Consider the following 23,422-nt stretch of genomic DNA (forward strand, 5'->3'; position numbering starts at 1 on the left):
TGTTTCAGTTATTTAACAATAAGGCTTGAGTTTCCCTGAGATCTATGATCTTGCCCTCGGGATTTCAGCGCAGTCTTGGTAGCAGGCTTGTATCGACCCTTGAACTCTTTCTTACAGACCCCTGGTTTATAGAATCCTCTGACTGTTTTGCCCCATTTTGGACAAGGCATGCAGTCAGCTGATTCATGTAAAGTTAGTTCTGTGGCAGCGTAAATGGATTAACGAAGGCCTTTGTAGCACTGTTGCCTATTTCTCCTTCGTATCCTTTTTCCAGGCTATTTTGTATTGTTGTCTGGCCTTTTTATTTTGGGATGGTTAATTTTGTAGCCCTCCTTTTATTGTTTAAAAAAGAAAATAAACCATCTTCCTTTGGTCCTTTGTTGAGCTCTCTTATTCCTGAGCTTTCTGAGAAGCAGAATTTCGCAAGCCCCTCTCTACTATATTCTGCTGCATTCCCCCTCTCTCACATTTTCTCTCACTTTTTCCTTCTCTCTCTCTCTCCCTTTCCTACACACATTTTCTCTCTCTTGCTCTCATACACAGCAGACTTTTCTGAAGGCTACCCCTTGTCGCCCAGCAACAGCACGCCCCCTCAGCGACAGACATCCGTGGGGAAGAGAAAGAGAGAGAGAGAGAGAGAGCAGGAAGCTCAGTTTCCTCTGTCTGTCTGTCTGCCCCTGAATCTGTCCATCATCTCTCAATTCACATCTCTCTGTCTCTCTCCATCCCTGTCTCTCTCCGCTATCTCTCTCTGTCTCTCTCTTAATGAAACACAGTGGCCAGACTGCAGCCTTTCTCCTCCTTCCAGGGATTAGAGCAGCCTCCCAAACAGCTCAGACTTACGCAACCTTCCTCTTCTCTGTGAGATTAGATGGGATAAGCCTTTTCCAAATAATGTTAGTTAACATTACAAGGGTTTACCCTGGTCTGCTTTTTCACCTTTTATTTTAAACGGCAGCAAATTGGAGATAAGCACTTAATCTCTTCCCCCTCTGGCATTCTGAAACTTTGGCTGCTGCAGTTTGGAGAAGCATTACATTTTAAACATTTGTGTGAATTTAGGCCCAGATTTAGAATAAAATGAGAGTTATCCAGCATTAAATGTACACCCACTTATTCTTTCAGGGCTTGGCTCTGATTCTGGTTTGTGGAACGAGTGACAAAAAGGCAGGAGAGGAGAGCAGGGTGCTCTCTGCTATCTGGTGATTCTTTGTTTCAGTCAGAGAGAACTTTGTCTTCAAATCCTGCATCTGAAACATTTAGCGGACTTCTGCTGAAAGTAATCAGAGCAACGTTAAAGAGATATCCCAGCTACAGGAGATCTGCATGTCAGTGGAACACCACAAACACAACAAAGACTTTTCCAGCTTTTAAGTGTCCTATTTTCAAAGCAGCACTCACCCTTTACAAGAGGGACTTCTGCTTTAGTAGATCAGCAGTAAAACTGTTTTTGACAAATTATGAGCTTTTTTTTTTTTTTTTATTAATTTTTGTAAGAATTTCCATTGGCCTATATTTGGTCAATACAGTATCTGCAGGTACATTCCAAAACCTAACATGGATACAAACTGTATACCTTTGATAAAGTTAGATTTCTAATTTACACACAACATCAAAACTATCTTGTAACGAAGATGGAAAAATCAAGGACAGACCACTATATATTTTTAGGTCACAACGGTCATGACTGCAGTTAGCTGATATTGTGGTCACCGAATACAAGCAAATGCAGGGGTTCTACTGTGTTGTAAACAATTGAGATTGTGTTGCACTTTTGTGTGCTTTGTATCAGAATGAAAACAAAGCATCCTTGTGTGATAGTCCAAGAATATGCCCACAGTAATTCATCAAATTGTTAGAAAGGTCAGCAATAAGAGGTCTGTGCCAGAGAGTTGACCACTTACATCAGCCATATTTCACAATGATAAAAGAGGAAATGTTGCCATGCCCCCTATGTCCTCAGGACCACTTGTCTGCCCCATCACTCTTGGCAGTGCTCTCAGATTTGGCCAAAGTTAATTTGTCTTTTAATGACCCACATCAGGTCCACTCTCTAAGAGCTCATATCAAAGCACTCAAAGAGGACTCTGTAGAGGTCAGTGGTCAAGAGCAGAGACGGGTACCGGAGACGGAGTCCATTGGTTTTGTCCTCCGTACGTTGTTCTGTGCCAGAAAGCATTCATGTCCGTGCCTGTGCTCGTCAGACTCTCCTCAGACTGTCTGTACTACTAATCTGATGCCTTGTCTCTGACTCTGACTCTCTGTCTTGCTCTGTGTTTGGGTATTCAGAGTGGCAGCCCACAGTAAGCAGAACCTGATGACGGTGGCCAATCTGGGCGTGGTCTTCGGCCCTACCCTCATGCGCCCACAGGAAGAAACTGTGGCTGCCATCATGGATCTCAAGTTCCAGAACATAGTGGTGGAGATTCTCATTGAGCAGCATGAGAAGGTAAAGGTGTCGGCCTCTGTGTGTTTGTGTACAAGATTCCAAAACTAGTGCTTGAGATTTTAAGACCGATGTCTTAACTAATGTTATGTTGCTTCACATAGTCATATTATCAGTAACAAACTTAATACATGGACATGTGAATGCAGTTCTTCATTTAATAGTGGCATACAGTGCTCTGCATCCTGAGTGTGTGTGTGTGTGTGTGTGTGTGTGTGTGTGTGTGTGTGTGTGTGTGTGTGTGTGTGTGTGTGTGTGTGTGTGTGTGTGTGTGTGTGTGTGTGTGTGTGTGTGTGTGTGTGTGTGTGTGTGTGTGTGTGTGTGTGTGTGTGTGTGTGTGTGTGTGTGTGTGTGTGTGTGTGTGTGTGTGTGTGTGTGGAAAGACTCTTCTGTCTGGTTTTATTGATGTAGAAGCTAGTGTCCAGTAGGGGGAACCCTGTGTTCTCTCACTAAGTCACATACCCAAAGGACAGTCCACTGTCTTATACTTCTTTCAAACTGATGCTAAGGGTCAGAACAGGGTTATTAGGTTCAACCCATGTTAAGTGAATTCTCACCAAGCCAGTCAACATGGGTTATTGTCTGTGGCCTTTCACATTGGATCAGTGCAGACAGACAGTGCTGCAGAAGGAGTGGGATTTAAAACTATGTTAAAATGGTTCAAACTGCCACAGTGATTCAGGGACTGTGCATCATGATTGTAACAGCACTCAAATCATAGATCTTGCTGCATATTTTAAGACAAACACTGACCTGTTTGGATTCTCAGAATACATTTTTTGCATTCCCTCGCAATACAATACACAGAAAAGTGAGTTTATAGAAAAAATAAAAAATATTGCAAGGAAACCTCCCAAAAAAATCATGACCATATAATGAGCCTTAAGGGACTCCATACTTTTGCATTCTTTAGGTAATATGGATTTAACTCTGGTCAGACCTTGGTGTAAATGGTAGAACTGGGTATAACTTTGGTCTTTTATTTTAATTTCACAAATGAGTTTAATCTGCTCTAAATGTCACCAAAAGAATGGATGAGTGAGATTAACTCATAATCTGCTACCTGTTCTGTCTACATTTCATAAGGCAGACACTACCTCTTCACTGCATTACACAAAGCGCTCAGTGTTAATTCTGATATTCCTAAAACAAAAGCACTCTAATTAAATGGAAAAGTAGGTAAGTCTGTTTACAAATCTCTTTTTATAACAATGTCTAGACTGTGGATGCCTCATAGCTCACATTTGAGTACATTTCTCTGCTCTATATCAATTTTAATTCAGAGGAATAAATAAAACCTGGCCTCTGTACAGCATCTCATCCATACCTTTCCTTCGGCTTCGGGAGCTCAGAGCTTGTGTGTGGAGTGTGGAGGCAGAGGGGAGTAGAGGGAGATTTAATATTCTGTGCCGTTACAGTACAGTGGGACTGAGGAGAGATGCAGTCTGAGATTCAGAGCAATGACTTGGCAGTCTCCTGCTCTGTCGGTCCAACTCTGAGTCTTTCTGTTGCTCTGTTGAACTCTCTCTCTTTCTCTTTTTCTTTCTCTCTCTCTTTCTCTTTTTTTTCTCTCTCTCTCTCTCTCTCTCTTGCACTTACACACAAACACACCACTCCTACTCTCTCTGACACACACACACACTAGCTTTTTCACTCGCTCTCTCACACACTCAGACAGATATTAGCTTCTTGTCTGACTCTCCAGGCTGTCGATAGCCCCAGATGCTGTGAGCAGACAGCTCTCTACATTCTGATCCATCTGTGCTGAAGACCGAGAAAGAGACAGAGAAGAAGAACGAGGAGAAGAGAAAAGAGGGAAAAAGTAGAGAGAATCGTTGTGAGGGGTGGAGAAAGAGGGAAAGAGAGTGGGTGTGGGACAATGAAATGGAGGGAAATGAAACAGGAAGAAGGAATTCGCAGGAGAGTGTCATAGGGAAAAAACAAGAGAGAACAAAAGGAGTAAAAAAAGATGTTTCCCAGCAATCTCGTATTTCATCCTCTGCTTTCTGCTGTTCTCCGGCAGTGACCCAGTGTCCCTCTCCCTGTTGAGACCTACACATGGCCATTGGTCTTGCTGGGTCTGGGAAATCATAGCATCATGGTCAAGCCAAAGTATCCTCAGACTAACAGGACACTGTTGTGGACACTGATAGCACTCACACAGATGACTTGTGTGTCCAGATTTTCGGAGATATCCCCAACGAGTGCTCGCCATCTACAGCAGCCTTCTCCGCCCCCACACGCCATTCCAAGAAGGTTGGCCGCCAGAACAGACCTCTGGCTGTGTACAACCCTCAGGTGCTCCACATGCAGACAGGTAAAGCACTACCACAAAGTCATTCCTTTACTACTGTACATGCTGTCTATTTGTCACCCTGCAGCTAAACCCCAGCTGGGGGAGACCCAGAGAGCATTGTATGAGAAACACCAGCATCACCCTCTTCACACAGATTTATCACTTAGGTTTATTTACCCAGTCCCCCAAAACAAATATCAGCTGACATTACGAAAAGTAAAATATTTATTTCCAACTGATTAACTTACTGCTAATCCAAATAATTACTTCTGACACTGGTCAGTCGCTGGTGGTATACAAAGAAATTAAATAACATTAGAATTATGTATAGCCTATATATTTTTTCAACAGAAATAGATGGATATGTTCTGTTTCCGAGCAGTTCAGCTGGAAGGAGACTAATAGGCTAAAGTTAATTTTCCTCTGAACGGAAAAAAGTCTGCTTTTATTGTTTTAACTTGAACGTTAATATCATTGATATTGTTGTTACTATTAATATCATGATTTGTTATGCTTAATGTAGGCTTTTCGCCTTTTTAAAATATTAGATTTAGCTAATAATGTAGTGGTTACTATCTACTAGTCACTTTGGACAAAAGTGTCCACCAAATGGCATAAACAGACGTATGATGAAATCCCTTCATCATCACCCTTTAGACATTAGACCAACCAAATAAAATTGTCCTTTGTGCAGTAAGGTTGTGCATAGCCCTGAATATTTTAATCATCTCAAGTATTCTCATAAGAGGAAATTTATCTTACTTAGGCTAACTTATCTTAGCTGAACTGATTGCTAGGATACTGGTGCTTGTGCTTGCTTTTGCTCCCTCTTTGCTAAAGAGATTAGTAGAGGGATGACATTAGATTTGCGTTTACCATACCTTAGCCACACCTATAGCCATTGTTATTTAGTGTGTCTCAGTCAGATATTGAAATAACTTATTAAAGTATGTTGAACATTTTCTTTTTTACTGGCCTGTCAGTCTTGTTGACACTGTCATCTTCGTCCTCCGCCTCACCACCCATATTATAGAAATTCTGTGGAATTCTAATGTTAAACAATGTAATGATGTAGAAGCTAATGTATAGTATAATGATCACTCTTGAAAAATACATGTACATCACAACAGGACGGACATGTCTTGTACCAAAAGCATTACTTGCTGAGTTCAGGCTTCAATTTACAATTCATTTCTATTATATTGCAAATGAAAGGACTACTTATGGAATTAAATAAAAAATCTGAATTAGGGGCACAAAGCAATGGCAATGGCAGCACTCATGCTTTCAGTGGGGATTATGGAGACCTCCTGGCACTCTGAACTTTGGGATGTCTTTTTCAACTCATCGGAGCGTCCTTATGAGCCATATGATAAAACATTGTGATCCATTTATAAGGCCCCCAGCTGGATGGACCACTGGGGGCGCAAGTATAGGATCTAGTCCAATAGCCACTGTCTACAACAGACTCTAAAAACAAACACACATGCACGCACGCATATACACACACACACAGAGGGAGATAGAGGATTTAATCAACAGTGGGGGTAAATATCCTTGACTGGATTTACATTGCAATTAATTTAATAACGGACAAAAAAAGAGTGATTGTGGCCAATCAAAGAGGATTGAAACAATAGCACTGCTTCCTAAAGCATTGCGAATCCATGTAAGAACACACACAACACAGAGCAGTTTCTGTTTTAATCACATCGTATTGACTCATCTGCAGCCAAGATGGATAGGGAAAAAGTGGAACATTTACTTACACATACACACACACACAGTCAGGAAAGCTCTTAGTCATTTCCTCTCCTTCCCTCAGTGTCATGCTGTGTTTTTTAGCACATCATTGTGTTTAGTATCCTCTGGGAGTGAGCTCTGAAAGCCCCTGGGGCCTGTGGACAAATCGACACATTAACCACTAAATAACTCTATTTCAAGAATACAGTTTGGCTAGTATACTTCAAGTCAAAATACTATATGTCTATACGTCTGCTATACATTTAAGTTATTTACACACCTACAGTATGTCCAAAGCCGAAGCAAGAGTTGGGAAATGCCATACAGTATGTGTACACTCTGCGTGTCATTTTCAGATGAAAGCTGGCCCTATAGAAAAGGGCAAAAAGAGTGAGTTCACTCCAGCCCTGTGGTGTTATGCTGCTGCTCTGTGGTTCCTGAGCTTGTGCTGTCTGTGTGTTCAGTGTCTGTGGGGAATGAAAGTGGCTCTCCTGCTCCTGATGAGGCATCTCTAGGCAGCAACGAGTCCGTCTCCTCCTCACACTCCTCCACGGCCTCCGGCCCCGGGACCCCCCCACAGAAGGCCAAGAACCCCCACGACACAAGCCAGTGCACCCCCAGCCCAGACAGCCCAGGGTAAGAGATTACGCGCTGCGTTTGGGGATGGATGCTACTCCAAAGGGGCCATGCTGAGATTGTTAGTCACATGTGCATTTTGTAGTATGTCCGGTACCGAGAGTTCATGCAAAGACTCATTTCACGTCTTTTTTTTTTATCTGAAGCAAATATTTGTTTCTGCAAAGAGCAGAAAGAGAGAGTTAGTTCATTATTATCTGCCAATTCAAGGGCAACTGCTTTTAGGAAACAAAAACTGGATTCTAATACTTTTCACCACACACAACTGTTCTTGCATCTTTTACTCTTTCTCCCTCACTCTTTTCATTACCCTCTCATGCTATCTATTATTCTGTCTGTCTGTCTGTCTGTCCTGTCTGTCTGTCTGTCTGGTGGTCTTCCATCTCTGCCCAGCCCTTGAGAGTGACTTCTAGCTTCTAGCTGCAGGGCTTGTGCTGAATGCTGATGGTGCAGTAGAAATTGGTCCTTGTGCTGTCATACTGCAGAGGCACCTTGAAATGAACTTATTCTCCTCTCTCTCTCTCTCTTTCTCTCTCTCTCTCTCTCTCTCTCTATATGTGTCGGCCTGTCTCTTTCTCCCTATCTGTCTGCCTCTCTCTCAATCACACACACTGTCTCTCGCTCACTGTCATGCAAGAGATGTTGAAAAGTTTTAGAGGGAAAAAAATGGAAGTACCAAAACTTTACCTTTGGAAAAACAAATCTTTTTGGACACCAGCCAGTCATGGCAGTTCCTTAACAATATATCTAGGGGCTTGACTCCTCCAGCCAACTAACATTATGTAACAGCCATCCTCCCCGTGTCTCCTCATTCTGGTGGAGGAGAGACGGGATTGTCGCCATGCGGCATAATAAATCCGACTTCTCATTTGCAGGCAGGACAGGTGGCTGTGCAGTTGGCCGTGTAAACGCTGTCGCCATGGCGCCACGTTTATCTTGTTTACCTTTGCTGGGGCGGCTGTCCTTTAGGGGAGGCCCTCCGTGCTGTGTGTCAGCAGGTGTCAGGCCGGCAGTGTTCCCTTCTAAATCTCTCCCAGTGTTAGCAATGATGTGCCTGCGTCTCAGGCTGCTGTGGCCAGCTCCATTAAGCCATCCTAGCGCCACCTGATGCTGCTAGTTAAGTCTGACTGCCGTTGTTGTACTTGTTGGGGTGTTTTGGAGTGTGTCTCAGAGTTGTTTTCAACCTCAGTAGTTTCCAATAAAATACTGTATAATATCAATATACTGTATATAAGTAAGAGTTGTAAAACGTTTGAATATTCTTTCAAAGCAAATGTTTACATACATGCATACGTACATATGGCCATTAGTACATATGTGGTAGGTCTTGTATGCTGTGGAAATTATTCATTGCTGCGACTACGCCGCTCCATCCGGCATCTTTTGTCCTGTGCAGTGTTGCCACAGTTACCTTGAAAAAGTAATCTGATTACCGATTACTGATTACTCTTAACTTAGTTACTTTACTGATTACTTGATTTTAAAAGTAACTAAGTTAGATCACAAGTTACTTTATTAGTTACTTTCAGCAGCTGCCGACAACACCCCCCACCGCCTCAACATAAAAATGATAACCGGTTTTGCCAATACTCACTATACTGGAAGTGCATTTTAACAGTAATGCCAACAATGTATAGCAGACATCCCAACCTAACCTACTTAGATACTGAAATTCAGATGTTTGTTCAATAATGTCTAGTCAGTACACCAAATAAGGAAGGCCTATTGATATAAATTGTGATAGTAAAATATGTTGATTTTGTAGTTTGGCCTTTTCATGTAGCCTTGGCAACTAGCCATCTAGTATAGGCCTGAGTAATATGCAAATGAAATTACACTTGTTAAAGTCACCTCAACAAGTCTTTTGCAATCATTTAACCTGCCGTGAGCAATGCTAAAGTCAGTGTTACAAACAGTGCAGTGTGCAAGACTATCATTATGTTTTAGTCTAATGAGACAATTGGGTACACTTTTTGTAGTCTGATGTGAAATGGGTCTTAAATGTTCTTTTTAAGGGGCACTGACTCTGCCATGACGCTCCTGTTCCTAGATACACTAACTGAACTGATTAATTAAGTTCGGGAGAAAAGAGATATAAGCTAAGCCCACCTACACTGAAAACTGATTGGTTGATTTAGCAAAACAGACCATGCTCTCTGTCTTGGATGCGCTTGCAGGCACACACGCACACTCCTCTCTCTCCCTCTCCGTTGTGTGCGCGTTTAACGCAGATGCACACGCGATTTGAAGTCCGGTCTGGCTTGCGTGCTCTTGTTCGCTCTAGGTTCCGGGAGATTTTATGTAGGTAATTTGCGGGCGTCAGGATATCAATATGTGGGAGACTCCCAAAACTTCGGGAGACTTGGGATGTCTAGCTAGACAGCACTTTGTCGCCAGCACAGAATGTACAATGTACCTTAATGTTGTCATGTTTAGCTGACACAAACTCAAAATAATGACTGTATAGATAAAATGTGCATCTCTCTCCTCCCTCCATTGTTTACATTTGTGTCGCTGCGTGGTTTTACACGCGAGTTGTCCTCATGCTGAAAAGGTTGGCATAGCCTACATGATGTTAATCCCCGAGACAAGAAGAAAGCAAAGAATATATCTTTTTACTAAGGAAAATGACGAAAAAAGTAACGCACAGTGACTTAGATAAGTAACTTTAATCTGATTACTGGTTTGTAAATAGTAGCACGTTAGATTACTCGTTACCGAAAAAAGTAGTCAGAATAGACTAACGCGTTACTTAGTAACGCGTTACTGGCATCACTGGTCCTGTGTGTCAATGTCTTGTATGTGGAGCACTTTGGGTTGCACTCTGTGCATAAAAATGCTCTATATAAATAAGTCACTTGACTTTATTATTATTACAGTGCATGAACATGCACTGTACTGTTCTTCCTAGGCTTTTTAGAGTGCATGAAAATGCACTGTACTGTTCTTCCTAGGCTTCTTCTTGTTCTTATTCTTCCTTCTAACGCATTTAATGCAGCTTCAACCGTTTAACTTAGAAACTTTATTCAAACTGCGTTGCGTAGGTCTTATTTAGGACATGGGTGCTTTGTATTTTTCATCTTTAACTTTTATACTTTTTAAACTATTAATGAAAAACTATTAAAATTTCCCCATTGACTTAACATTGCGATTATGACATCACAATACGGCCATTAAGCAATAGAGTGTCCCAGTGACGGCACTTCCATTTGCCTCCATGGGATCTTTCAAAAAATTTTGAACGCCAGTCTATGGCGAAAAAGAAATTATTTTCTGGTCCCGGTTGACTTGTGCCTTGAATTACCCATATGATGTTTGTCAATTTTATAGACAATTTTTCATGTAAAGACATTTGCAGTTTGTTTCGTAACTATTGAATTACAACATTGTGAAAGATCGTAATTCCAACGACTACAAACCCATCAGTCGCGCTAGTGACGTTAGCTCATTCACAGCCACACTAGATTGTACAAGCATACCAGCAACAGGTCTTAATTGGGCTTTCGTTGCCAATGAAAATACCATGAGTCAGAGGATTAAACACATCAGGTAAGTTGTATTTGTCCATAGACTGTACATTAGATACAGTTAAGTGACATAGCAGGCAGCAAGATGCAACCGTTAACTAGCATAACAGCTAATCTTATCGTTAATTACGTTGGTGACGTACATCGTTCAAGACGAGAGATGTAGTCCACTGAGCGGATTTGCACAAAACAAACATAACTTTTGAAGTCTATCGAACAACAGTACTTTCTTGACGTGAAAAATTATCTTTTAAATTCACACACATCATATGTGAAATTCGTGGCACAATTCAAACTGGACCAAAAAATAATTGTTATCTCTCCATTAACTCCCGTTCATATTTTTTTGAAAGATAGGTCCCTTGTAGCGGAAGTAAAACGGAAGTCACTGGGACACTCTATTAGAATCCTATGCCAGGTGGCCAGCATGCAAAGCATACAAACTGGCTCTCTTAAGACTACACATCCTGTTCAACTGCTTCCTCTGCCAAAAACTGTTTCAAAATAAAAGTCCTCACTACAATAATTCACTGTTAAACAATTTAACCCTTTAAACTACTGAACTTTTTAACTGTTCAGCCATTGTAACTGTCACTTGTCATCAACTATGACTCCTACCCACTGTAGCTAGTTAGCATTGTTAACATAGTTAGCATAGTTAACATTTTTAGCAACTATTCAACCTATCAACATTCATTAAACTTTCAGTCTGTCAACAACTTTTAAACTATTTACATTCAACTTTTAAACGGTCTACTTTTAAATTATCATTAAACTATCTATCTATTAAACTAGCTGTCTGTCAACAACTTTTAACCCTTAGAACCCTAAGCTGTTTTTAGGGCATTTTCACTACCTTTATTCATAAGGATTTATTCTGGTCATTGTAAGTGCCACACACATATATTATATATTGTTTTTTTCAGGTGAGTTTAGGCTATTCAGATCTGCCATCATTTCATGTATTAATACTAGCATTGATTTTATTTTGATTTTTAAAGAATTAAAATATAAAAAGTGTATTATAAAAATTCTTATATTTCGACATGTATCTCACCACTGCAAGCTCACAGCTCTACATGCATTTCATGTGTGTGTAGGGCAGACTGTCCTGAATCGGGCAATATAATTGCCATGTTGGAGGTATACTCTGGGGCTGAGCAATTTACAGAAATATTTGCTGTGTGATTTACGGAAATAAATGCCATTTTTTATTTAGTGATGAAAAATGACCTTTCTGCGCTCCATATCTGTGACACGAACTGATCTGACCTGACTTGACCCGAGGTTGCGTGTTAGCCTGCGTGCCTGTGTGTATGCAGTCATAATAATTCTCAACTCTTTACTGCATTGCCATGAACAAAGTAAAGGCAAAAAAGGTGTTTATTTGTTGAACAAATTGGGATGCAATGTGAGCCTTGAATTGGATGCCATGCAGGAATTTGCTAGGATCTCAAAACCGGAATATGAACATGCTTTGCCATAGAGAAACACATGATAGCATTGGATTATAAACATGCTTTGCCACAAGAACAGACAAAAACGTGGGGTAAGTCCAGCTATATGAAGTTATTATTTTGCTGTCACTTCGTCTGTTTTATAACCCAGAAGGATGTACTTGGTATCAAATGATAGCTCTGAGTCTCCTCTTTCATCTGACATGCGTGGCATATCTATGCGATCACGGGTCCGCGAGTAATTCAAACGAGAGTAATGAGTGTGCAGCGTTGGTTTGTGTACATGACGTTATTATTTTGCAGTCACTTCGTCTGATTTTATAAGCCAGAAGGATCGATAAACATGGTACCAATGGATAGCCCTGTGCCCCCTCTTTCATCTGATATGCTTGCCATATCGATGCGATCACGGGTTCGCGAGTAATTCAAACTAGAGTAATGTGTGTGCAGGTGAATGCAGAGAAGTATAGACTGTAAATATGATGCAATTTGATTTAATTTCATGATTTTTTTTAATTTTCATACTTGATCGTACAGACAAGTGTGTAGTCTCGTTGGAAAGCCCCACTTCTGCTCTGTCGTGCAATAAAGGTTTCATCTCGCTGCGATGAACCGTTCCGGAGCAATGTAACAGAGAAGAAAGGGTGTGTTTTTTGACGCACTTTGCGTCAATCGGGTTCTAAGGGTTAAACTTTTAAATGGTCTACTTTTAAACTATCAACTTTTATTAAGCTATGCAACAACCACCATGTCTATCCTAGCATCACCGTAGTAACCATCTCTGTATCATCTATTAAACTATACATGATATTTTACATCACAACTTTTGCATTTTCATGCACTGGTAATTCCTTGGAATTGCAGTTCTAGTTCTTTTTCTTCTTCTAACGCAGTTAATGCAGCTTCAACCGTTTAACGTAGAAACTTCATTCAATCTGCGTTGCGTAGGTCTTACTTAGGACATGGGTGCTTTGTATTTTTTTTCATCTTTGTAACTTTTATACTTTATAAACTATTAATTAAAAACTATTCAAAATTTCCCCATAGACTTAACATTGGGCTGATGACATCACAAAGCAATTAAAGCAATTAGAATCTTGGGCCAGGTGGCCAGGCCACCTGCACCAACTGTCAGTTTCTCAGGCTTTAAGCATACAATTTCATTCTCTTAAGACTACAGATCCTGTTCCACTGCTTCCTCTGTCCACAACTGTTTCAAAATAAAAGTCCTCACCACAATAATTCACTGTTAAACAATTTAACCATTTAAACTATCCACCTATTTAACTGTTCAGTCATTCCAACTATATTAAACCACCACCTACCTAGCAACCAACATAGCAACCACCTCAAGTACCCTAGCAACAGCCTAGCAACCATGTCAAATACTCTAGCAACAGCCTAGCAACCACTTCCACAGTTACAATGTAGCAACCAATATAGGCAACCAATGAGTTTAACCTAGCAACCAGCATAGCAACCACCACAACTAACCTAGCAACAGCCTAGCAACCACCTCAAGTACCCTAGCAAAAGCCTAGCAACTACTTCCACAGTTACAACCTAGCAACCAATATAGCAACCAATGAGTTTAACCTAGCAACCAGCATAGCAATCACCACAATTAACCTAGCAACAGCCTAGCAACCACCTCAAGTACCCTAGCAACAGCATAGCAACCACCATAACTACCCTGGCAACAGCCTAGCAACCACCTCAAGTACCCTAGCAACAGCCTAGCAACCATGTCAAATACCCTAGCTGCGGCCTCTTTCTCTATTCCTAAACAGCTTTACCCCTGCTCACTCAACTCAGCTGTTATGGCAGCCCGCGTGCAGCCCTCTACCTTGCCTTCCGCTACTACGGCCTCTTTCTCTTTTCCAGCTAATCAACCCTCCCCACTTTTCTCTTTGCCTACCCAGGGTGCTGCGCAACCTCCTCCCCCTTCCCCCGTAGCGACCGCGTCGCTACCTTTTCCCCTTTCCCCATCATCTCCCGCCGGCGCGAACCGCGTTCGAGCCCACGTTCGAGCCCAGCCAGGGACCACGTCCCTGGTTCTCCCTCACCCCTCTTTCCCTGGATTGGTGCCACCACCCTATAGGCTACCGTATCGGCATCTCATCTGAGACCATGTCGACATGAAATAGTAATACAATATAATCTATGTCAGGGGTTCCCAAACTTTTCCACGACAAGGCCCCCCAAATACCACTAGATTCTGGCCAAGGACCCCCTTGATGTGTTATTAAACCTATCGACAATACTACCACAAATGTAAAAATACATTAAGCTAATACTAATAATTATTTTAGCCACAAGCACTTCGCGATGGAGCATACAGTGTGTAAAAATTGTATTTGGGGCTTTCTGCTATATGAGAGCTATCGCTCTTGTATTATTCCAAGTCATTATCATGGGAAATATAATGTTCAGATATGCGTCACATTATTATAATGCCATTGTATAACAATCCTCATAATAATAGGTATATTTTAAACTTTTCAAATGTATTTATTTGTTGCTTTTATTTTTCCTTCCAACTTGCTGAGGCCCCCCTCGCGGCCCCCACTTTGAAAACCACTGATCTATGTGATGATCACAAAATGCATTTAAGGGAGCATCGCTTTACCCTAACTCAAGGCCGGCGTTGGCCGTAAGGCAGCTGATACACAGGAGCTGTTGCTCTGTCGCTTATTGCCAAGAGGGCAAGGAAAGAAATTTGTCTGGGAGTTTTTTTCGCCTTCCTCTGTGTTCAGAGAGTGCCAGCATATTAAAGTCCTTCCCTAGCTGACCAAGGGAGCACCTACACCACCGTGTAGCTCTACTCCGTTACTTCTCTAGCTGAGCCTTGGAGCACCCGCACCAGCGTGTAGCTCTGCTCTGTTCCTCGGCATCCTCTCTAATAATGTGTTGCTACTCATCACTTCTCTTGCCGTTAAAGCTACCGCAGTTAGCTACAGCAGCCTATTTTAATTGCTTAGGCCTTACTGCTAAACATTGGGGTGCATTAGATGTTGAACTTCACAACCGTGTGTTTGGGCTGTCATTTCCAACATCTACTCTCTCCTGCAGCCCTATACAATTTGGCTAATTACTCTTTCCATCGCATGGATAGATCCCCCCTCCAGACTACGGACGCTCCATTACTCACTTCTGGATTCAAACGCAGCTCAACGCTGTTCTTACGCAAATCGGAATCCCAGCAGGCCGTTACTCTACTCATTATTTTATGCAGCCACCAATGCGGCAAATAACGGCCTGTCCGATCAAGCGCTCAAAACTCTCTGCCCGTGGTCCTCCGACGCCTATCACTCTTATATCAGATCAAGTCTCTCTGATCTGAGGAAATTAGCGCACCTCACGCTTTTCCGTTGAATTTGTTCGCGGGGTCCTGGCAATAGGGTCCCTCATCTTTAACGCATTTTTTGGGGTGTATTGCGGAATCCTGCACGACTCCTGCACGATCCCGCAAATCACTTCAGGACCCTAGCCAGAGACTTCACCAAACATGCTTTTCTATTATGCTATTATATTATCTCTTTGCAAATTACAGAATGTGAACTAGTGAAATGGCTTTTACAAACGGAAGTTCGGGAGGAGCATGACTGAATTTGCCACACCTCCTTCAATCAGACCGGTTATTTATTCGCAGTTTGCCTCTACCTGCCGAAGTTGCAGCATCGCCGTCACTCCGCTTACAACCCACCACCTCCCCTTAAGCTGTGTGACTCTTTAGCCTACATAGCCTAGGCTATAGCCTATTTGTCACCGTTTCATCGTGGCTTTTGGTGAAAAACAAATAGTTCGCAACAGCACACGCTGAACTTGAATTAAACATTCTTTAGAACACAGCTGATCAACTGTCTGCTTTCACTTTTGAATGAAGTTAAATGTAAAATGTAATGCCGTGTAAGGTTTATGAAAATTAGGCTCTTCAATTTATTTACATGTTTGACATCTCTGCCAATGATTATGTAAACCATATCTAAGCCACGGGTCCAGTTTTCCACATGGACAAGGTCAAGACTTTTGTGTCTGTCTTCACAGTAGGGCCGTTTCCATTACCGGAACTGAACTTGGTTTTACGGGGCCGTTTGTTTGCGTTTCCTTTAGATCAGTGGTTCTCAAACTTTTTCTTACATTCCCCACTTTGATCAAGGGGGCATTCTCGAGCCCCACCTGTCCCTAATCACTCTAAGAAAGTGGTAGGTCAAGCTTAAAATTGTCAAATTTATTGAAATAATGACAAGTTCTAAATATATCCTCTTCAACAGAGTTAAAATCAGCTGGTGCTGCAGATATAATAATAAATAAATACATAACACACATATTTCTGTTTTCCAGCAACATATTAGGATGCATAGGCCATTTTACAGCATTGTACAATATATTCAATGAAATACCAACATGCTGCATTAAATGGATCCATAATTCAGTCATACTGAGCACTGCTGGTTGGGAAATATTTTTGAAATAAACTTTGCAGGGATGTGATGTAGGCCTACTGTTTAATACATGGGATCACAAGAGTGCCTCCCACTCAGACGTTTCAGCGATTTCGCTCAGAAATCTCAAAGGCATAATACTGTCGCGATTGAGGCGCCTGTCCCACTCAAGTTTTTTTGGTGAATGCAGTAATCTTATTTGCTAGGTGAGGTAGGTGCTTGTCTTTGCCTTGTAACTGGACATTTAACTCAAATGTCTCGCTAAGATACATCAAATATATCACTAAGATAGGCCAGCTTCGTCAAGAAATGTTCATTAGTGAACGTGCTTGCAGATTCAAACATGCGCTTTTCCTCCAAGAAGAGGCGACTCTGAGCTCAAACACGCGCGACAGCACTTTACCTCGGGAAAGCCACCTTGCCTTGCTGTGAAACAGTACAGCCTTTTGGTCAGCTACCATCTCTTCGCAAAGTGCGGAGAATAGACGCGCTTTTAAGGGCCGGGTTTTGATGAAATTCACCACTCACAACAACGTTCAAAATCTCATGTATGTCGGGTCTAACTAAGCTGCCTTGACACGCGCTTCCCTGTGAATAACACAGTGCGTCCATTGCGCATCGGGTGCTACCTGGGCCCAGGCTACAGATTTAAAAAAAAAAAAAAACGTCAGTTCGCGCCCCACCTGGCATGTCTCCACGACCCAGTAGTGGGTCGCGACCCACAGTTTGAGAAACGCTGCTTTAGATGAACCGCTCCATAACGCGGCGTTCCAGGAACTTCTACTGGGCTGAATGAAGTTCCTGGAACAAGTTCAAGTTTTTACCCGAACGCCCATAATGAAAACTCGCTTATATAGTGTTCCAGTAGCCCCGTTTACATGGAAAATTGTTTTGTTATTTCGATTAAACTATTCCGAAGGAAAGTCTTATCTGTCATCTTCACCTTGCTTATAATCAAGAAAGACGATACCAACATATTGGTTCTGCTGGGAGCAATGTGGAGAAGACCGTGACTACAAGTAGCTGAACATTTTGTGGGTAGGCCTAATATTACAGTATCTTTAGACCTCTTAGTTTGCTACCCCTGCCTCCTCCCAAGACCAATGGATGGGGGTCCGCAGCAAGGACTGGTGGGAGAGAGCTGCACTCTCTGAATTTTCCCATGTTGAATGGAACCAAAACCAAACATGTGCAAAGATTCCACCGCCAGCAGACAACCCAGTTGACCATATACAGAGCTGTTCAAGATCGGAATAAGAAAGTGGTTGAAAAATGGTTGTCAACGGAACTATTTTTACTGACTATTAGATGAGATTCATTTTCTTTGCTCTGGCATAATTGTAATTAAGGAAGCAATTTTTGGCTAAAAAAAGTTTTCTGTCCTTTTTACTTAGTTGCTAAGTATAGTAAAATTATTTTCATTGCTATACCTGCATTCAGAAAATAAATTGAATGATTATAAATCACATTAGTTGTGTACATTTTGGAAAAATGAACTTTAAACTGGGCAGTTTTATATTAGCTCCTTTGTTTGCTTAGTGTGTGTGTGTGTGGGGGGGGGGGGGGGGGAGGATGAGAGAATGTGGGTGAAAGTAAGTCTCCATGTGTGAGAGAGATGGATAAAAGTGTGTGTGTGTGTGAGAGAGAGAGAGAGAGAGCTGGCAGCAGGCCTGTGTCAGAGGGTTAATGTGAGTCTGTGCTGCACTGCAGTGAGCTCCTGCTGCTGCTGCTCACCGACTGCAGAACCATTAATCACCCACACTCATCTACTGTCCCAGCCGTCTGACGCCGACTCCCTCTCCCTCTCTGTCTTTTCCTCTCTCTCTTATTCTCTATCTCGTCTCTCTCCTCTGTTCTGTTTCTTTTGTCTGCCCTCTCTCTCTAACTCAGTCCTTCCATATTTGTCTGCCTTGCTGTCTCTTTGATTTTCTGTTTCTCCCTCAGTCTCTCCTCCCTGCGTTAACTAAGCCTCTCTCACTCCCCTGGGCTCTCTCACCCTCTATCTCTCTCTCTCTCCCGTGCTCTCTCTCTCTCTCTCCCTCTCTCTCTGTGCTCTCTAACACTCCTCTACTTTTTCTTTCTGTTCCTGTCTTCTTTGTGTAAGGTTGGTTATACATGCATACAGTATGTATTGGCAATATTTTAGTAGAAAGCATAGCAGATTCAAACACAGTACTTTCATGCACAATTCCGTCCAAGCCCATGAGAGAGAGAGAGAGAGAGCGAGAGCGAGAGCAGAAATGAAGTGAAGCTGAATGTGATTTCACATTAAATATGCCTCAGCACTCCAAAGTGGTGTAAAACCAAGGGTGGAAATTAAACTTTATGGCAAAGATTTTGTTAATGCAGTGCCCATTTCTACAATAATCATGTCAATCTTAGAACACTCAGCTTTTAGGTTCTTGTCTATTTCAGGCATAAAATGTATAATGATGTGTGCTACAAGAGAATGTTAAATGATCGTCTTGTTTAGTTTAGTAGTGTGCGGTGGTTTGGGCTTTTCTAGCTGCAGTGAGGGCACGGGAGATGGGAGAACAAGAGACAGAGGGGAGGGAGTGAGCCAGAGGTGGGAGGCACAGAGAAGCTGAGTCTGGAGGCGAGGCTACTAGCGCTGAGTCTGGAGGCGAGGCTACTAGCGCTGAGGAGAGGCACTAGCTCTGCTCGGATAGGGGTCACGTTAAGAGTGCTACAGTGCCACTACATACACATTAACACACACATTCTCAGTAATGCTTTCACTTTCACATACTTCTTCTTGTCTGTGCTTATCTGCTTATATCATACACACCTAAACCTGCGCATCATGTCAACGTCCTTGTTAGTGAAGTATATTTTACTTAGTTGTTATGCTCTGAGTACCATGAGACTATTTTGGCTATTTAAGGCTATTTTGTTCTCAAGGTACTCTGGATAATGTTTTAATACGGTGCCACAATAAATATTTTAAAAAGAGTTTTTTATCAAGTGTACATGTAGATTTAAAGAATTGTATTTAAATAATGTTATCTATATCAAACATTATGTTTAAACTTTGTTTTATTTGTTTGTTTTAATTATACCTTTTTGCCATGATCTGGCCATATATGTGAATTAAACTAAAGTGACTACTACTACTATAAGCGCTTTCAGACATACGTGTAAGACCGGAGGTTCTGCCGATGTTAAACGGTGGGGCCGTATATCTGAACGACATAACCGGTCATATGGAAGTCCGAATTCACCCGGTGTTTATACTACCCCCGACCTAGTATTTCCTCCGGACATTATGTAAATGTGCTGTGTCTGAACGAGGAGTAGAACATTCGGTTAAAATCACACCTAGTGAGAGGGCGTGTTGGTGACGTTTCTTTCATGCGTCCATGTGGTTAGATCTGACTTAAATGCCAGTGTTATGATGGAGTGGCATAGTGCTGTCCAGAAAATCTCCAACCTGGAAAGATGCAGACATCAGTGTTGCGCGGGTTTGGTCACAAGCGGCCCGCGGTCGCCCGATATTTTAATCAACCCGACCGCAACTCGGACCGCGAATATTAATTAGGACAAAATTATACCCGACCCGCGATCCGACCCGCTTATTTACAAAATGTGTGCTTTTTGGTTATAGGCTGCATGCAGTGTGACAGTAGGCCATTTCTGTAAAAACAAACTAATTTATTTACGAAACTTGATGCAGTAGAACTACACGCAGTAAGCATGCAGGACATAATGTTTGCGCAGGAGAAAGAATGAGAATAAGAGCGCAAGCACGCACGCAACGCACAAAGGATAAGAACACTAGGATAAGATTTGAAGGCCATGGACATACATCTTTCTTTCGAAAACAGAAATGGTGAGGCGAGGTAGGCAAGAGAGATACATTGCTGGTCAAAACGTTAGCGTAAGAACTGGTTTATAATGCTGAATGAAACACAAAGCTTTACTAAAGCACATCCACTGTTTAAAGTCACAAACACAACGAACTAAGGTAACTTTTATGCATGCGCGAACCTATACATACCGGTAGATATGGCTGTGTAGTCTGTGCCATAACATTTATTCCTGCAGGCTGCCCGTTTTGGCTGTCATACTTTTAAATTGCTTCGCAAGAAGTAGGCCTAGACCATAACCATAGCCTATATCGCTTTTCCTGAAGGGGTGTCTTTATTATTTTAACTCGCGTCTTGCTTCTTTACTGTTGACTTTACTGTATTGATGCTTTACTGTATTGATGCTAGCTTTCTCGTGATATTTTAAGTAGGCCTATTTGTAGAAAATATATATTTAATTAATTTTAACTGACCCGCCCGCAAATGACCCGAATATCATTAAAATATTTTGTTTATGACTCATAACCGCGGGTGACCGCGGTCATCCGCGGGCGACCGCTTAATTTCGGGCAGACCGCGCAACACTGGCAGACATCACGGAGCTACTGTCCATGAGGGCATACAACATTTTGATAGAACACCTGAAGGGAACGTTAGAGACACGTTAGGCTACAACTGCATGGCAAGGAGAAACGAATTCAGAAGACTGAATCATCATAAGCAGAAGGCGCTGAAAAGGCAGTAGCCTATAGCGACGTCGTTGACGACAATAACAGGAGTATTTAATAAATTGTTAGCCAACACGGTTTTCTGTTCATTGATAGCCTTCATGACCTGCTGAGCTCGCTGATATTTGCTGAGCATATATGCCTAGAGAAAATGAAAACGAAGAAAACCCAACTTTGTTCCAAGCTCCTTACGTAAATGCTACACATGGGGAGAGGATGCTTTTGGAAAAAATAAACCATGAAAAAACGAACAACTTCACTGTTATTAATGTTAGTATTTTGTTTGTTGCTTAAAAACGTTGTATGATCTTGAAGTCTTGAGTTAGCCTACTGAATTGGCTGGTAGCCTACCATAAAGTTTGTGCATGCTCTCTCTCTCCAACGCAAACCAGATTTGGGGTTCTATAGCCTAGCTAATTCTGGTACATAACGTTGAAAACAGATAAATGTGTTTATTTGAAGCACACATACAAATACTGTAGGCTAGGTCTACTTACGTGACTAGCCTACTTCAAGTATTAGCCTTTGCACAATAGATTTCTTCTTCTTTAGCCTACATAATGATAGGCTATATTTTGTAAACAAGAAGCAGCTGTGACAGGCAGCGGCCGCATATAATCTGCGTCATGTCTCAGCATCTTGTGAACTCTACAAGCCCCCACCCCTCACTCGACAACCACACGGAGATTCTGTAATGTGCGTGTATGTCGTTCACACATACGTCCGTGTAAGGTCAGTATTAGGTCCGCAGTTTAGCATCATATCTGAATCATCCGAAGGGTAGGACCTCCGTTTGACAAACCTCCTCATATACTCCGGAGGTTATATCTGAAAGCGCTTTATGTAAGTGTGAGTGTGCACAGCATGTGTTTGTGTCTGTCCGAGGCTACCTTTGCTGCGGACTGGAGGAGGTGTGAGGTTATGTGGTCAGCCTTGTGAGGGTTGTGTGTTTTGTGTGTAGGCTGAGCTCTGCCAGGGTGTCGTGGATGAACTCGGTGTCGGCTACCCCAGCAACACCCCAGGCCACGCCCAGCCGAGCCCCGAGAGGAGTGACGGACGGCGAGCCGGCCGAGGAGAGGTGAGTGGCATCCCGTGTGGGCAGAGCTGCACCAGTGCCCCACATCCCAGTGCCTCCAGTCAGAAGGAGGGCAGAAAAGGGGCCTAGCCAACACAGTGTGAATAGAAGGCTGATGTGGGCTTCCATGGTCTTTTCTACTGCCTGCTGTTCTATGCTGTATACAAGCTGTATGTTGGATTTTAAGCCTGTTTTGAAGACACTGCATTCCTTATCTACTTGCTCATCATTCTTTCCAAAGTGTTTTTTTTTTTTTTAAATCCTTTATACAAAGATCCCATCAAATGATTTGACAAATGTATAGATGCTATCTTACGGGTTGTCTAAATCATTTGCTACCAAATAGTTTCATCCAAATATGTTGATGTTGATTATGGTTCTTAGCAGACACCTTTAATATAGAAAATATATACATGTGGAATAGTTGGTATTTGGCTGGAGTCTCCAAGGCCTGGCTCCTCAACCCCAATTTGGCAAAGCTGTGCATTTTAATTTCTGTCTGATTTAGACATGCCACATGTCCTTATGAACAGCCTAATTAGCGTCCTGTTGCAGAATGCATTTATCATTGTTTGAAATGCATGAATTAATGATCACACTTTCACAATTAGACTACTGGGATGCTGAACACAGCACAATAAAACCGTTCCACTGAATAACATGAGAGAGGGTGTGTACTATGAAACATATTCCATATTCTCTGTGTTGGGAAGATGAAATGTTCACACAAACCCCAGTTTACTCAGAAACAGGATGCAGCCAAAAAATGTGGCTTATTTTATCCATCACTCCCCTGCTGTTTTGTTGTATGTAAATATTGTCTGCCTTGGCATCCATGGCACCGAGCTGTCTGTGTTTGTGTGGACTGGAGGTGTTTGGGCTCTGCCCGTCGCTGTCTCAAACACGGTGTTGTTGCTCCCAGGAAACACATGAAATATTTATCAGTCAGCCAGGTAACGAAAGACGAGCTATTTGTTCTTAATAGTTCCCACTCTAAATCATCACTTGTGGCAAGATCTATGAAGCATACTGTAAATACTTGCTCTGACATTGAGACCCAAATTGATCTGGCTTTGACATTGAGATATTTAGTGAATGTAAACTAGGACATTTAGATGATTAACTCTTCCATTGACTTTATTCCTAGAGCACAATGACCTCTTCTGAGAAGGATGCCCATGCTCAAGTCAGATGGCTTGATAATCTAATGCAGGGGTTCTCAAAGTTTTGTGGGCCGGGGACCCCTCATGGAGTGGACAACTC

The 23,422-nt window shown here is 42.1% G+C and overlaps 1 protein-coding gene across 2 annotated transcripts in view; it reads left to right on the top strand.

Annotated features, from left to right (window-relative positions):
- Nucleotides 1-23,422, top strand: part of LOC143134185 (rho GTPase-activating protein 10-like) — a 72,972-nt gene that overhangs the window by 45,749 nt on the left and 3,801 nt on the right. For both annotated transcript variants that reach the window (XM_076294358.1, XM_076294359.1), the window contains 4 exons: nucleotides 2,290-2,449; nucleotides 4,628-4,763; nucleotides 6,950-7,121; nucleotides 22,046-22,162. In XM_076294358.1, coding sequence (XP_076150473.1) covers nucleotides 2,290-2,449; nucleotides 4,628-4,763; nucleotides 6,950-7,121; nucleotides 22,046-22,162 — 585 coding nt within the window. The remainder of the gene's footprint in view (nucleotides 1-2,289; nucleotides 2,450-4,627; nucleotides 4,764-6,949; nucleotides 7,122-22,045; nucleotides 22,163-23,422) is intronic.

The sequence above is a fragment of the Alosa pseudoharengus genome, unplaced genomic scaffold (assembly GCF_046254945.1).
Source record: "Alosa pseudoharengus isolate Yale_2024_CS ecotype anadromous, Long Island Sound unplaced genomic scaffold, YU_APseudo_1.1 YU_APseudo_1.1_scf_2, whole genome shotgun sequence".
Lineage (NCBI taxonomy): Eukaryota > Metazoa > Chordata > Actinopteri > Clupeiformes > Clupeidae > Alosa > Alosa pseudoharengus.